Source organism: Aquarana catesbeiana, linkage group LG01, assembly GCF_042186555.1.
Source record: "Aquarana catesbeiana isolate 2022-GZ linkage group LG01, ASM4218655v1, whole genome shotgun sequence".
In the NCBI taxonomy this organism is placed as follows: Eukaryota; Metazoa; Chordata; class Amphibia; order Anura; family Ranidae; genus Aquarana; species Aquarana catesbeiana.
In genome coordinates this window covers 875664127-875681619 of record NC_133324.1, presented here as the reverse complement: position 1 = coordinate 875681619, position 17493 = coordinate 875664127, and the positions used below count along the sequence as shown (strand labels likewise).

Sequence of the window (17493 nt, the reverse complement as noted above, 5' to 3'; positions counted from 1 at the left end):
ACAATCTAAAAGGGAGGATGCCCTTCCATGTTAGTCTATGTGTCCATGCACACACAAACTGTGTGCATGAGGCCCTATACTCAAACCCTGCTGTACAGGGACTGCTAGATATCAAATTCAGGGACTTAACATTGCATTTAAAACATTTGTTTAATGACGTATTATTGATTTTAGAGCTGCATTATTTTGTCTTTTATATCGGCCTAGAATTCAGCTTCAACCTATTATAATTGTATAGGTTTAATTTTGAAAGATTTGGCTTTACTTTGCCAGGCTCCTCACGTAAGCCTGTCATAGAGAAATACACAATATGGAATGGCTGACTTCTGAAAATGCTATTTGCGTTGATGACATGTTGATGATTTTAGCTTCAATACTATGAGCCACTGATGCCGAACTACGAGGGACATTCAAGTCAAGCTGGAACTTTTGAGTTTATGTAATAAAAGAACAAATTTCAAGAAGTGGAAACCGCATTTATTTTTCCACATACTCCCCTGCTACATTGATACACTTGTCTCAGCGTTGTTTTTTTTTTTTTTTTTGTAATTGTATTTTTATTGGTTTATAACAAGGCATATATAAACTTGTAACGTAATGCACAATGCACTAGTAATGAAAACATAATAACAGACAGACATAATGGAGAGAAAAAAAAAAAGAGACATTGTAGACATAGTAAATACAGATAAACAGTGTCCACAGATACAGGGTACAGGAGTGAACTGTATCGCTTATCAAAGATATATAAAATTAACAACTCATAGGTAAGAGTTATAATTCAAAACTAGAGAGCAGTCATGAAAATACAAAAGACCTTGTCTCAGCGTTTAATACCTGGAAGGCTACTTTCACATGGGGTGGATGCGTCCAAGCGGAATCCGCCTGCTGAGCAGGCAGATGACAGGTCTGTGTCCGCTTCGCTATGCATTGCCGACACAGACACAGCCTGCTTTCCTTAATGGGGTGGTCAGATGGAAACAGACTGCATGTCTGTTTCCATCCAATCCGCTGGTTGGATGGCGAGCGTATCGCCATACGTCTGTTTTCAGCGGATTTTGTTGGATCGGATGCCTGGCAGGTGTATCGGATTCCCGGCGGGTGTCCGCTGACACCTGCCACCACATAGGGGAAAATGGGTGGTCCAATTGGGTCCAACTGAAAAAACTGATCGGTCCACTGGTGTGAAAGGATCTGAAAGCTTCGGCATAGAAAGATTTGTCAGTATGCCTGAACCATCCTAGGACAGCCTGCTTCACTTTGTCACAGAAAGATTCGTCTCTTGTACAATTTCATGACAGGTTATGTGTAGTTTATCCAGAATCAGGTGTTCCATGCGCTGAATGTTCACAGGAATGATTGCTGTGGGCTGGGAATTGCCACGGCTGGTGTCGTCACTGATGGACATACGGTCATCTTTGAAACGTTTACACCACTCAAATGTCTTCCTGCGGCTGAGCGTCTCATCGTACTGTGCTTGAAGTCTTCTGTAGATATCTGCGGGTTTTATGCCTTCGTTCACATGAAGCTTCATCACCACACGCTGTTCCATTCACGCACTAACCCTGTTGTCTGCCATCTTGATTAACGGTCTTTAGACTGGCCCACCACGTGTGCCCCGCTTATCAGTAGTAGGGCTCACTTGTCACTTATTACTCCATGTAGTACCGCCACGCTAGCATCCTTTTTTTATACCTGTAAAATTAAATGTCCCGATTTGACATAAACGCCCCTCGTAATGTGGAGTTAGGGAAAGTCAACATGGCAGCCAGACACCTAGCATGTTTATAAAAAGAGGTCAGCAATGACAGGCTCCATTCTTAATTTAATACATGTTTTGTTTCAGTAATGCTAAATTCAGCTAGCAGTGTACAATCCTATTCTCTTTAATGATGGATGTCACCTGTGAGTTAAATTAGAACTTCGGGCCAATTTGAAATAGGTATTGATTAAGGCTTCTTTCAGACTTGCGGTACTGCTTACTATCCTCTGAAAAGCGATCCATGGATATTTCCTTTTCAGAGAGTGGTATAGCAGCAGCTGATAGGCTTTCAGGAGGTACAATTGCCGCCTCCTGAATGCCTATTTTTGTTTTTCTTTTCTTTTTAAATTGTATATAGCATTTTCAGAAGAAGGGCAGTAATGGTAGCCTACATATTTCTATTGGTAAAAGTTTGCAATTTAGTTGTTTCAGAGTATAAATGCAGAGCAACCATTCTTAAAGGAATTGTAATGCGGAACTCCATAGCAGGGCAAAAGGCATTGCATGATGGTCAGGTACTTCCAAGAGCATTATAATCATTTTATATGGTTCTTCAGTTTAAAAAGAATAAAATAAAGCAGCTACAAATAGCTAGTGACTTTTAATAAAAGAACAATTATCCGTTCAGGGATACAGCACTGTACACCCCCCGGGCCCATTCTTTGACAGTTTTTGGGCTCCCAGTCCCGGCATATTTACTGTGGGAAGCTAGCTGTGACTACTTGCGGCTTTCCACTGTGCATGTGTGAGTTTTTCTGTGCTTTGTGAATGGTCCCGCAGCCTCCTGGGACTTGTGACCTGTCCCAGGAGGTTGCAGAGAGGGGCAGTTCCAGAAATAGAACAAAATATTACAGCGCACACATGCAAAAAATGATATTTAACTCCTGCAAGGCTATTTAAAACACCTGAACGTTTTCGAAAAAATGGGGATTTGGACACACCATATGGCTATATTGTGCTTAAGCCCACTTACTGCGACAAAGTACCCCATGATTATTGGGTCCTATGCTATCCTTAGAATGAAAGATCCTGCTTCTCTGAACCACTTACTGCGACAAAGTAACCAATTATCAGTGGGTCCTACGCTATTCATAGAATGGGGTACTTTGACATTTTGTCTGTTTTATGGTCTTATGGCTGCACCATCTTTCATGCATTTTTTAGGGTGTGCCCCCAAATCTAAGTTTGTCAGTTCCAGAAATAGGTACCCGCTCCCCAATAAAAAAAATGTGCCAAAAGGGCAAAATGAACAGCTGAACAATCCGATGCACTCACTGCTCGGGCATTCTGGCAGATTCAGGTATCTCTACTGTTGAATACAATAGCTGACAGTGGGGGATTTGATTGATTTTTCTTTTGTTCATCTCACAAGTTGAACAAGAGAAAACAAGACCTGTTAGCTAGTGTTGGGCCCCTTTCACATGATTGGCCTGCTCGGATCCGCCTGTCCATTTTTTAGGTGGATCTGAGCGGGCCACCCACTGACTTCTATGGACAGGCGGATGTCCTGACACTGGCCTGCCATCTGATCCAACAAGATCTGCTCAAAACAGACAGATGGCAATACGTTCGCCTTCCGTCCAGTGTATTGAATCTGATGGAAACGGACATGCTGTTTGTTTTCATCTGATCTCCTCATAGAGAACAGCGGGGCTCTGACAGGTCCATCTCTGCACAGTGAGCAGAGATGGACCTGTCATCCACCTGCTTAGTGGGGATCAACGGAACGATCCCCTGCTGAGCTAGCGGAGTCCATCCAGCGGATCTGCCCCGTGTGAAAGGCGCCTTGGTGTTTTTGCAATCCGTTGGTGACAAAGGATCTCATTGGTTTGCTGCTTCCTTTACTGTCCAGTCACAGGGTGAGGAGGAGATGTGTGTTACTGAACTGCAGAAGAAAAAAAATCAGATCTCCTGCCCTGCCATACAATGACGGTGCAGTGTGGCAGCGCTGTGTAAATCTCAGAACAGAATGAACAGAAATTAAAATCTTTTTGGCGGGTAAAACAGATCTATATTAATTTTATCTAGGTGTTCAGCTTTAAGCGGACTATGCACATGCCAATTTTCAGTCAATTTTAACTACTTTCCATGCTCTGGATGTTGGGCAAACATGGCAAAAAAAAGACAGCTTAAAACGTCACTCCAGGAATGATATATTTTGCATATTCACATTGGGCCAGCTTAACAATGTAAGTATGCATATGTGCAACCCAATCAACCTCTGTGAAAGCTGTAAACCACTGTAGTAGCACGAGCTACTACAGTGATAGCTGCTGCTCTGCGGAGTGGCTGCCTTTCTGCATATTAGCCACAGGGGAACACTTGCTTGGCAGGCTGCCATTCAGAGAATGCCTTACATTTTTCTCAATGCATGCAAAACATTCGCTGATTGTATGATCTGGAGATCATGGTGTGACAGCCCCTCCTCTCCATCTTGTCTAATCAGACGCTTTGCATTCAGTGAGAAAAATGCAAGGCGTTCTCTAGATGGTAGCCAAGCAAGCGACCTTCTGTGGTTACTGTGCAGTAGGGCAGCCGCTAGAACAGCTCTTGGAAGACCACAGCCATCACTGTAGAAGCTTGGTCTGCTACAGGGATTTATAGCTTTCCCAGAGGATGATCAGGTCACATATGTGCATACTTGCATTGTACCAAGCTGGCCCCATGTAAGTATGCAAAATAAATCATCTATGGAGTGCAGCTATAAAGTGGTTCTATAGGCTGAAAGTTTTTTCTACTTTAATGCTTTGTCTTGTATTAAGGTAAAAAACCGGAGTGCAACTTCCTCCCAGCTTCCCTCATATACTTTAGCCTGATCTCTATCCAGCAATGTGCACAAGAGCAGTGGCTCTCTCCTCTCTCCCTCCACATAGGTTCAGAGACATCGGCGGAGCCATTGGCTCCTGCTGCTGTCAATCAGAGTCAGTAAGGGGGGACTGGGGGCAGGGCAGAGCCATGACACACAGCACGCAGCTTGGGAGTGAGCCTGCGCAAGTGCCCCCATAGTAAGGGGCTTGCTATGGTGGGCATTCGGCAAGGTGGGGAGGGAGCCATGAAGAGGAGGATAGGGGCTGCTCTTTGCAAAACATATTGCACAGAGCTAGTAAGCATGACTTGCTTGTTATTTATTTTTAAAAAAATATGGGTATGCAATTAGTTTTTTTGAAATCTAGAATCGGAATGGGAAAAAAAGTGATCAGAATTGTTCAGGACTAAATTGATCTCATCTCCTTGTCACCATTTTATGTCTTTGATTGTTTTGCGGTTTTGAGAAAAAAAAAAAAAAAGAACATAGAAAGTTGGACTGGTCTACTAAACTTCCACATGTGTGAATGGTTTTGCTTATTGGAGGAATATGCATTGTTGGATACTGTTCTTTACATCTAGAGATATGTGACTGGGCTTCATTAAAGTACAATTGGGTGAACATTATAGGATTATTTTATAGAGTTAAATGTATCCTAACTTTTCTATACACACTCTGTCAATATACAGTAACTGAAAAGGAAAGAATTCTGAGATGTAGTAATATGAAAATGTGATGTTGTAATGATATAATGTGACCCCACATTGTAGTTGCCCATTTACTCTCCCTGTGATAAACAACAAAATACATTTAAATACTGTTAACAAAGCCGATCTGCCCCTTCAATCCACATGCAGCATGAAAGAAAAGCTGTTTGCTGTGTTCACAAAAGCACAAATGGCAGTGATCCTACAGAGAATAAATGCTGTGATTTTCTATTGATTGCTTCTCATTAGACTTCCTGACCTGAAGGTATTGTTTAAAAATAATAAAACTGCAGGTCTCCCTCCATCTTCCAAATGTCCAATCCAGTTTAGTGGAAGATGAAAGAGTCTTGCAGAACTCTGTCTGGACTGACATTAAAGACACTCCTTGGAAACCATTTCTGGTGGTATTATTGTTATTTTGCAGTGCACTTTTGAACAACATTTAAAGCCGATCTTCATTGCATCTGAGCACCAAAAACACATTTGAATTCATTTTTAATATTCAAAGCAAACACCCCCCACCCTCCACCCCCACCCATCCATGTCCCCATGCTTTATTTTGTTGAGAAATCACTTTGAAAAACATCCCCCTAACATTTCTGTCAATGACCATCTTTAGTAAGGGCAAATGATTCATGTAATATTTACTTCCTGGAATCCATCTGGCCTTAGCTAAAGTATACATGCAAGAGAGTGTGTTTACCGCTTCAATCAGTGACTCGGAGACAGGATCCGCCGGCCCCAGATGTTTACCATAGAGATTTCCGGTGGACCAGATGGTCGCTGGAGTCTCTACAATCGTTCGGAGGCCGGGCGCAATGTTATGACGTCACGCCCAGCCTCTGCATTCAAACAAAGGACACCGCCTCGGCTAGGAAGCTGAAATTTTTTTGTTTTTTTATTTATTTTTTTTTATTTCTGGTTTCCCAACCTAGAGGTGAGATGTGGGGTTTTATTGACCCCATATATCACTGTAAAGAGGACCGATCATGCCATATTCCTAGTACAAGGGATGTTTACATCCCTTGTACTAGGAATAAAAGTGGCCACAAATTATTATTTTTTTTTTTAAAAAGTGTCAAACAAAAAAAAAAGGTAAAATTAACAATAATATATATATATTTTTTTAAAAACGCCCCTGTCCCCGTGTGCTCGCACGCAGAAGCGAACGCATATGTAAGTCCCACCCACATATGAAAACTGTGTTCAAACCACACATGTGGAGTATCGCCGTGAAGAGCAAGAGCAATAATTCTAGCCCTAGACCTCCTCTGTAACTCAAAACATGTAACCAGTAAAACCAATGTAAAACGTCGCCTATGGGGATTTTTAAGTACCGAAATTTGGCGCCATTCTAGGAGCATGTGCAATTTTGAAGCTTGACATGTTGGGTATCTATTAACTCGGCGTAACATCATCTTTCACATTATGCAAAAAAATTGGGCTAACTTTACTTTTTTTTTTTTTTTTAAGCACAAAACTGTTTTTCTTTTCCAAAAAAAACACATTTGAAAAATTGCTGCGCAAATACCATGCAAGATAAGTTACAACGACCACCATTGTATTCTCTAGGGTCTTTGCTAAAAAAAAACATATATAATGTTTGAGGGTTCTATGTAAATTTTCTAGCAAAAAAAAAAAGATGATTTTTACATGTAGGACAGAAAGGTCAGAATTGGCCTGGGTGGCAAGTGGTTAAAATAAATATGGTATACTTCTCTATTTACTAATGCTAGCCGCATGAGGATTAAAACGAATCATGTTGATTGTTGTAAAGCGCTGCGTAAACTGTTGGCGCTATATAAATCCTGTATAATATAATATAATAATTGGAAGAGTCAAGTTCCACTTTAACGATTCCGCATCTGTAAAAAATAACGCAATAGTTAATGTTTGGATCAGCTACTCAGCTGAACAAGTACTTTTGCAAATAGTAAATGCTGACTTAAATTGCTATCAATTACCATTATTCTTTAATGCACAAAGTATTGCTAATCGCTCAGCCACTTTGACGGTGCACATGGGAGCAGACAAGAAGCCAAGCAGAGGTAATATGATGGCTTTGGGTCTTAGAACCAACTAGTGCAGTGGTGTAGCTACATTATGTAAAGAGAATATTGCAGAAGAAGGAGTAAGTATTGGACTGGCACATAATAGTAGTGGTGAATAATAGACGAGCACTACCTCCATATCTCTCCCACACTGCACTTCTTTGAGCTACTAACTGCATAAATAACAGAATATTTTATAGTAGAATTCCAGGTTTACTTTGTCTTTAAGTAGTTTGATTGATTAAAAATATAAGGCTTCTAAATGATGAAGCATTCAGGCCAACACTATATAGTTCCATCAACCAATAGTAATTTGCCCATACACAACGCTGAATAATTTATGTAACTGATGCGACAACACGCTGGATGCGTTAATAAAAACCGGAAGTTTGGGCCAGTAAACCTAGAATTCTACTTGAAATATCGTAGCAACCAAGGATTGGTCATGTTGTGCAAACCAGAAAGTCTGCATACCAAACATTATACATTAAAAAAAAAAAAGTAATCAAGATGTTACATAGTTTCATAGTTGGGTTGAAAAAAGACACAAGTCCATCCAGTTCAACCTTAAAAACAATAATTAATAAAATAAAAAATATCGTGCAATCCAATATACCCAATTTTATACCCACAGTTGATCCAGAGGAAGGCAAAAAACCCCAGCAGAGCATGCTCCAATTTACTACAACAGGGGAAAAAATTCATTCCTGATCCCCCAAGAGGCAATCGGATTTTCCCTGGATCAACTTTACCTATAAATGTGTGAATCTTATCCAGGAATCACTACAACTGAGCTGAGTCAGATATTTAAAGGGATTGTAAAGTCTTAAAGTTTTTCACTCTAATGGTGTGCTGTAGCCCCCCACCAGACCCCCTCTTTTTTTCTTACCTAAACCCGATCCGATCAAGCGATGTGTACGAGTGCAGCAGCTCCAGCCTTTGTCGCTCTTCTTTTTGGACAGATTGATAGCAACAGGAGCCATTGGCTCCCATTGCTTTCAATCAAAAGTTGTGACGCAGGGTGGAGTCCCGCTGTCTGTGTCAGTGGACGCAGCAGCAGGACTCTGGAGCAAGCCCGCACATGTCTCCCAATGGAAAGCGGCTTTCTGTGGGGGCACCTAATAAAGAGGGGCTTTAAGTGTTGGGGAACCCCCAGAAGAAGATTGGGGCTGCTCTGTGCAAAACCATTGCATAGAGCAGGTAAGAATAGGAATGTTTGTTATTTTTGTTAAGAAAAAAATTGAGTTTGCTAACTATAATTGTTTTGGGGGGCTAGTTGTCAGTGTATGGGAGGAAAGGAGCAAAGGTGAGGTGCCAAGGGGCATGGCTTGGAGCTGCATGGCGTAGGGTGCGCAGAGTGAGAGCTCCTTCTGAGAATTCATTCTTTACATCGATCCTGTGGGGTAATCCTTCCTTAAATACACTGACTGGCTGCCCGTAGTGGCTCCCTGCATTCCCGCCCTCGTGTCGCCGCTGAAGTGGGTTTTCGAGGCTCTGGCCAAGCTGGATAAATATCGTCATGAGGGACGAGAACAAGTGGAGGAAGATGGCGCCACTCCCATTCAGGAAGCAGAGGAGTTCCCCTCCGGAGACACCGCCAGAATCCTTGAGTCTGTCTCCCTGAGCCAAACTGCCCTCACTTCTAAAATAGAGGCGGTAAAGGTCGACGTCTCTCTCATCGGACAGGACATCCACAAATTGAGGGAGAGAGCGACTGAGACTGGACGCAGGGTAGGTCACATGGAGGCTGAAATCCCACCATTGCAAGTGACCACTAAACGGCTGCAACATGAGCTCAGTGTCGTCCTGAATAAGCAGGACGAGATGGAGAACAGACTCCGCAGATGTGGGTCTGCCCGAGAGAGAAAAGAGCTCTGACACCCCCCCCCCCCCCAACATTTCTTGAGAACCTGCTTATTAAAACTTTCAGCAGAGAGGCCGTCTTCACAACGTTCGTGGTGGATCCTGCTCATCGCCTGGCTGCTCTGACCTAGATACTGTATTCACACAGAGGCTGCCCAGCCAAATACAACAAAATCTGGGACAGGGGGTTGAAGGACTCCTCCACTTGCACAGACGAGTAATAGCTCTCAAAAGAGGATACCTTTATATCAAACACAAGCGGGATAAGGGGATCGTCAACCAGACAATCATCCCACATCCCCGTATTGTCACTGTTAACATATATAAAACTAAAGATAGGGGGGGAGTACCATGCTGACCATCATAGGACATAAATGATGAACCACAAGGAGAATTATTTCTTCTCACTAAAATGTTGCCAACATCCCAAACATTTATTAAATAGGGACTCTAAAAAAAAAGGGACACAAGTACCCCCCCCCCCCCCCCCCAGTACACTGGGACTTTATGGGCAAACAGAAAAAAGATCATGTATCATAAAATATAATTTATTTAGAAAGGTTCTTTTGTTTAAAAAACACATGTGTAATGACAAACATAGCAACAGTTTGTATAATAGCTTTATCAAAAGACAAAAACTGCTTCTAGTAAATTATTACAAATTCTAATGAATGTAAATTTTCTCCTTTTTGGCCTGACATGTTTCAGGAAAAATATCCCTTCCTCAGAGGCATTATAGGAGAGGGTACAAATACATTCGACATTAAATTGTAAAGGATTTTCATTGAGATACTTTAAAATCAAAATTTCATAGGAAGGTAAATTTGCCGCTGTCTGTCCATCAAGGGCTCTGTCCGTCTGGGCTCAGAACAGCCCTCGCAAAGGTCCCCACAACCCTCATGGCTTAGCCACAGAAAAAAATCTTAGAGTGGGTGTGTGGACACATGTAACTGAGACGTTGTTGGTCCCGAGAGGCAAGGGATAATGATAATAATCTGACACAAATAACGGGGCATAATTTCTTCCCTTGACACCATTGATTGGGCACTATACCTCTGATAGCCATTGATGGGGCGCTATACCTTCCACTGACACTAACAAAAAGGGGACCAATTCCTTCTGCTGACACCAATGATGGCTGCAACCCTGAAGAATAAAATGGTTGTTGCATAACATATTTGCACAGTCATTTTTAAAAACAAATTTTCGAGAAAAAATATACTTTTAAAGCGGAGTTCCACCCAAAAGTGGAACTTCCACTCATTTGTCTCCTCTGCCCCTCCGGTACCACAATTGGCAGCTTTCGGGGGGAGGGGGGACATAATACCTGTCTTTGACAGGTATCCTGTTCCCACTTCCGGGAGGCCACGCGGCAGCCCATGACGTCACTGTGGTGCTCCCTCCTCCTCCCCCTGTCGCCGGGCCAGTAGGAGAGAGGAGGGGGGCCTCGCGCATGCGCAGTAGGGTTTCCAGCATGAAGCTGCAAGGTTCCCTTACCCGCAATGGCGGCGGCAGCCCCCGACAGCTGACCAAAACATCAGCTGCGGTGCGGACATCGCTGGACTCCAGGACAGGTAAGTGTCCGATTGTTAAAAGCCAGCAGCTGCAGTATGTGTAGCTGTTGGCTTTTCATTTTTTTTTTTTTTTTTCTTGGGCGGACCTCCGCTTTAATGAGTTTTTTAGTGCACACAAACACAATATGATACCCAATTTTTTGGTAAAATATAAAAGATGTTAGGCTTAAATATATACATAACCTGTCATGCTTTAAACTTGCACATGCCCGTGGAAAGGCGACAAATTACAGTACTTTTAAATCTCCTAAGGCAACGCTTTAAAAGCCCCTGCAGATTACCAGTTAAACAGGAGGTCTGGTGCTAGAATTATTGCTCTCGATCTGACGTATGCGGCAATACCTCAGATGTGTGTTGCGATCACTGTGTATTCTAAGAAAAAGCTAAGCACACCAACGCAGGATGGCACTGCGGGTTTACAACGATAACAAAGCGCCACGTCCTATCATAGTGAGAAATTGAGAAAAAATAGACCTGGAAAAATTTACTTTATAGGCGCCACTGATAAAATATATACATTTTATTAAACACACCACATAAAAATAAAAACAGTAATTGAGAATTGCTGTGCGATCACTGTGTACATATCCATGCGGGACCTACATGTTCATTCGCATTTGCACAAGGGGGACAGGGGCACTTTAAAAAGAAAAAAAAAATGTTTGTTATATTTAAAACTTCTTTTTTTTTTTTTTCTTTTTCGTACTATTTTTTTAAAATTTTTAATCATCTTTGTTGATGTCACAAGGGATGAAGAACATACCTTATCATAAAATGTGTAATGACAAGTACACTTTTACTCTGCCCTCAAAAGCATCTGTTTAATCAGAGATCAGTTTGATCAGGTGCTTTACAAGCCGGTAAAGGCTTGTAAACATCAAATCGAAACCAGAAGTGACAAATGCCTCTTTGCTTCCAGTTTCTTACATCACAGAGAGGAGACGGGCATGGATGTACCTTCCTCCCCTCTCAGTTCAGGCTCATCTCATAAAATTAGAATGTCATCAAAAAGTTAATATATTTCAGTAATTCAATAAATTCAAGCATTTCTTTCTTTTAATTTTGACGTTTATGGCTTACAGCTGGTGAAAAATTCAGTATCTCAGAAAATTAGAATTTTTCATAAGACCAATTAAAAAAAAAAAAAAAAAAAGGATTTTTAACACAGAATTGTTGGCTTACCGAAAAGTATGTCCATGTATGCAAGCAAAACTTGTTCAGGACTCCTTTTGCATTAATTATTACATCAGTGCGGCATGGCATGGAGGTGATCAGCTTGTGGCATGGCTGAGGTGTAAGGAAAGCCAAGGTTTCTTTAATAGCAGCCTTGAGCTTACCTGCATTGTTGAGTCTGGTGTCTAATCTTTCTCTTGACAAAACCCCACAGATTATCTATAGGGTTTAGGTTCTTTGAGTTTGCTGGACAGTTAAGCACAGTAATACCATGATCATTAAATGCAGTATTGGTACTTTTAGCAGTGTGGGAAGGTGCAAAGACCTGCTGGAAAATGAAACCAGCCTCTCCATAAAGCTGGTCAGGAGGAAAGCACGGACTGTGGCAAATTTAGCTTTTCATTTTGAAATCAAGGTCCCAGAGTCTGGAGAAAGAATGGATCCACCAGATTTTTTTTAGCAGACAGGATTGGTTTGGGTGTTAAAGGACACATGTCCATTGACATCTGCCAATCCATAAAGAGCAATGGATGGTCCGATCGGGTCCACCTGAAAAACTGACCGGCTGACTGATCGGTCCGTCCCTGCGAAAGGGGTCTGTGAGTGGAAAGGAGAAATCCTCACAACCTCAGGGTCACAATACCCTATATGCCAGACCGATTATAAAATTTTAAAGGAAACTTTATTAAGGAATATACCGTATTTATCGGCATATAACACGCACTTTTTTGCTCTTATAATCAGGGGAAATCGTGGGTGCGTGTTATACGCCGATCTCCGCTGTGAGCGATCGCGCTGAGATACACATAGCCGAGTGTACAGATTTAAATATGGCGCCAGCGGACTCAGCGGAGCAGAGCGAGCGCAGCTGAGATCGCAGGGACTGGGCGGAGCCAAGATACAAATAGCCGAGTGTACTCGGCTCCGCTCACAGTCATGCCCAATCCCACCATTGGACCTGTGTTATGTCCATCATAGTGCGGGACTGGGCGTAACTGTGATCGGAGCCAAGCACACTCGGCTATGTGTATCTCGGCTCCGCCCAGTACCTGCGATCTCTGCATCGCTCGTTCCACTCCACCGAGTCCCTCCGTGGCGCCATATTAAAATCTGTGCAAGGCTGCACTGGGGCAAGGCTGCAATGGACACTGGGGAAGGCTGCACTGATATGGCTGCAAGGCTGCACTGGGGCGGCTTCAATGACACTGACAAGGCTGCATTGATGGGCATTTAAATGTAAGTTTTTTTTTTCCTTAAAATTCTCTCCTAAACTTGGGATGCGTGTTATACGCCGGAGCGTGTTATATGGCGATAAATACAGTATTTAGGCTTCCATTGCTTCTATTCTAAGAATACTAGTTCACTGGCTGCCATTGTGATGGCATCAGTACTTAATTCATTAACGAGCTAGTATGCGGTGCATACTAGCTCATTATGCCTTTGCCTTACAGGGGTTTTTTTTATTCTTTTTTTTACATTTTTTTTTAGATGTGCAGTTATACAACCGCTTTAATGGTTATTATACCTTGTAAAGTTTTATTTAATTACCACTTCAAATGACTGTTTTTCTTCCCTCGTACATAGACCGTTATTGGAGCTCCCAGTTATCGCCACCCTGAAGCGGATGTTATTTTAAGGGGGTGATGACCTGTGTGATCTTTATGAATCCACTTTTACATTTATTTTTTTGTGAAGTGGTAAAATACCACTGCATACAGAGCTGACTGAATAATGCGTTTTTTGGATTAAGATCTGAGAATTAGTGGGTAAATAAGTTGTGGTGTCAGGGAAATAACACCGGAAGAAGAGGAAAACAGCTTTGTGGATGGAGCCTCTGGAATGAGAAAGTGAAAGTGTGGATGTTCTGTGTTTTGGCACCATCTCATGGCCAGGTATTTTGTTACATCATCGCTCCCAATTTTCTGGATGAAAAATACCTATTCTGATCTTCATCTTTTGTTTTTCAATTCATTTTTTTTGAGGAGGAGATCCTAGAATGTTTCCAGAGGAAGCTATGCCTATCTGCTACAATGTTCTGATTCTGTGTGTTTCAGCCAAAGACATAGTGCAGTTTCATTTACCAGTGAAATCTTTCCCAAACGCACAAAATCATTGGAATACTATACCTATAACAATACATAACTCAGAGCAATAAATCAAAGTGGATTGTTTATACTGATCAGCCCAATGTTTATGTTGATCCATGTTCAAACCAACCCAAACCTTGGCTGTTCAGATGCTCCAAATTGTGGACATTTTGCTAGTTGCAGCAGTTGCGGAACATCCTATACAGTAGAGCAGGGGTAGGCAACCTGTGGCCCTCAAGCTGTTGCCGAACTACAAGTCTCATCATGCCTCTGGGAGTAATTATAACTGTCTGTTTTGCAATGCCACATGGGACATGTAGAGTCATAACTGTGAGCCTTGCACTACCTCATGGGAAATGTAGTTCCACAACAGCTGGATAGCCACAGGTTGCCCACCCCTGCAGTAGAGGGTTATCTATTGCTACTAAATAGGGCAGCCTTCTTACTGTCAGTGATTTGTTAAAAGAGAAGTATTGACTTTTTTTTTTTTTGTAGAATCATAATTACCTATGTGTGTGCTTCATGCCGGCTCTAACACTGAGAACCAAGCGATCGTACACTGCCGATCGCTCGGTTCTCACAGCTCCCTGAGCAGAGAGCTGGTGTCTGTCGGTCACTGCTCTCTGCTCTGCCCCCCCCCCCCACTCGCTCACTGGAGTGCTGGGCTGGTGAGAGGGCAGGAGCGGCCGGCTCAGGTTTTCAGCAGGTCACTGAGAGGCTGAGCGTGGTGGTGGTCCAGGCATGTGGGCAGATCCCAACTTCATTGGCGCAATCTTGCCCGAGCCTGGAGCCTGGTAGTGAGGAGAGACAATCGTGGTTTTTTTTTTTTCTTATTTTTCTTGTATGGGGTTTCCCCTTAAAATTTGGCCTAGGTGTGGTATAGATGAAGGAAATCCCCAGTTGTTTGTTTACAAAGAGAAGTAAAGCCTCCAATGTCATTTGCCGGCTTTTTGTAAAATGTTATTTTGTATGCTTTTTTATTTAACAGAAGATAGTCTTGGAAATTACCTATTTTAGTATGTAGAAACACTGCCAATGTACAAGATTTTCCTTTGGAAAAAAAACAATACATTTTGTCTATGTTTTGTCTTTAGATCAATAACATTGGGAAACTGAAGGATTTTCTCCTGGAGCACAGGAAGGACTATATCAACGCCTGCAGGTCGGTCCTTTTTTAACATAAAATTTTTCATTTCATATTGGGGTTTGGATGGTCACTGGAGATCCTCCATTTGACTCAAAGTGGGGTTGTAGGACAATTTATATTATTTAAAGTGGTTGTAAACTTCAGACATGAAATATAAACAAAGTATATCCTATGGTGTGTACTTGTCTCAATTCAGAGCACTAAGTGTAATTTCTGTTTGCTGCTTCTTTCCTTTGTCGGTATGAAAGGGTAGGGCGATGGGGTGGTTGCCACGTCCTCCACGTTTCCCTCCTCAGTGGGCACCAAGCCAGGGTCAGGCCAGGTCGGTAAGGGTGAGAGGCCTACCAGGGTGCTTTCTTCTTGGCTATGTTAGGCACCATGCACACTTTGACTACACATGGGGTACTTTTACTCTTGTGCTGTTTTCATTAAAGTCCTGGCATAAGGTTGAGGCTGCCATGGGGGACTACTTGACCTTAAGGTGGGCCTCTGCTTTTAGAGATGAACATACACCATGTACACTTGCAGCGTAACTGTTCTCCAGTTGATTCCCAGGTCGCTGTGTCAATGTACATCTTCTCTGTAACTTGTATTTAGGAGGGACACACTGAGCTCTGTCCACATTCACCTGTCCAGTGTTTTCCATTACCATCCCCTAGTAGCAGAGTGGGTCCTGCCATGCCCCTGTGTGGGCTCCACACGTGCACTTAACTCTTGAACTTCTGTACAGGATGGGATTCTGTGGCGCAAATCCCCTCCCATTGCTCTGGGAGACAGGCCGTTGGCAGAAGGCGTACCGCAAAACCTTACACTTGCTGCTAGAAGCCATTTCACCTGTAACAGGTGAACGGTACAGATTGCTGTAAAATTTCTGTTACCCTGGGTAATGATTTGTGTCTTTACACTACTCCTCCACACACAGATGTCTTCATACCCCAATGTGTTTAAGACTCACTCGGTGGACTATATGTGCTGGTTACTTGCATTACAACCCTTTCAGTAATCTCAGACCAGGAGGGGACAACCTTTCCAATACTTTACTTAGTGCAAAAAAGGGAATTACAGAGTCCAACAGTCATAGAAAAAAATCTTCCCTAATTCCCCATTCTAACTACAGGCTGTGTGCTGCCCCAGCATACCTGCAAAGGTAGTTTTCATGTAATACAGAGGCCATCAAAGGCATTCTTCTAATGCTGGTGTCTTCGGGGTGAACCCCAGGTTCTGATAACTTTACATCCAGGTGTTGATGAGCAACATCCTCTTGCTACTCGTGGGTGTCATTCTCTCATTCCCTTCCAGGCATCGGTCTTGGCTGTCTGCTAGGCCTTTATCGGGAACATGGTGTTGAAGATAACTCAAACCTGAACCGACCCTTGCCAGCTCTCTCAGGGGCTCCATTCTGTTGAGCTTCCTGTACTGGAATACTATCCCAATTTATATTATAGGATTAGTGGGCCGGACCCAGAGAAGAACCTGCCAAAAAACCTGGAAAGGAATTAAAGTGGTTGTAAAGCCACTTTGTGTACTTTACAGTTTCCTCTCTGTTCCATGATATGTGCCACAGTGTATGTTGCACACAAAAAAAAATGTAGCTGTATACCTTATTTCAGAGTGCCTCTCTGTGCTCACTTGACTGCCCGCCGCTCTCCTCTCCTGATCTGAGAAGTACAGCGGGAAGGGCTGAGAATCCCTCGCTGACGTCAGCGGGGAGGAGAGCGACGGGCGGTCATGTGGGTGCTCTAAAATAAGGTATACAGCTACAGATTTTTTTTATGTAGAACATGCACTGGGCCACATTATAGATTCCCCTCTGTTCCATTATGTTAAGTACACAAAGATATTTTAGCAGCAGGCGGGGAGGGGTCGGCACTAACACTAGCTGACAGTCAGGGACGGGGAGAGACAACAGATGACGGAGGCAAGTAAACTGACCATGGTATCAGGGCTCAGCAGCCATGATAAACGTAGTCCGTTTACAGAGGTGAGGGCAGCACCAGGCAGGATCAGCCAGGTATTTTAGATGATAGAAAAGGACAAATTACACAGCACAAGCACTGTGCTGTGATTCATGCCTCAAAGAGAAACTGGCTAAAGAGAAATTTCAACCTGCTTACAAGCATGAGTCACTCCTGGCAAGTTTTCCTGACACCAAGAGAGAAAGGTAACTGGGAGGGACCTCCAGCTGATTGATAGCCTCAGCTCTGTGCCTGTGTGCTGTGTGAAGGAGGGTGTGGTTCTTCCCTCTAATCAGCTATGCAATATGTGACTTCTGCCTCCTTTTTTGCTAAACAATCAGACAAGCTTTATAAATTCTGCACTTTGA

General features: G+C 42.8%; 1 protein-coding gene across 1 annotated transcript in view; it reads left to right on the top strand.

Moving 5' to 3' along the window:
• The window catches only part of STX18 (syntaxin 18), a 252106-nt gene that overhangs the window by 99874 nt on the left and 134739 nt on the right, over nt 1–17493 (top strand). The window contains exon 2 of the mRNA XM_073610225.1: nt 15118–15185. Coding sequence (XP_073466326.1) covers nt 15118–15185 — 68 coding nt within the window. The remainder of the gene's footprint in view (nt 1–15117; nt 15186–17493) is intronic.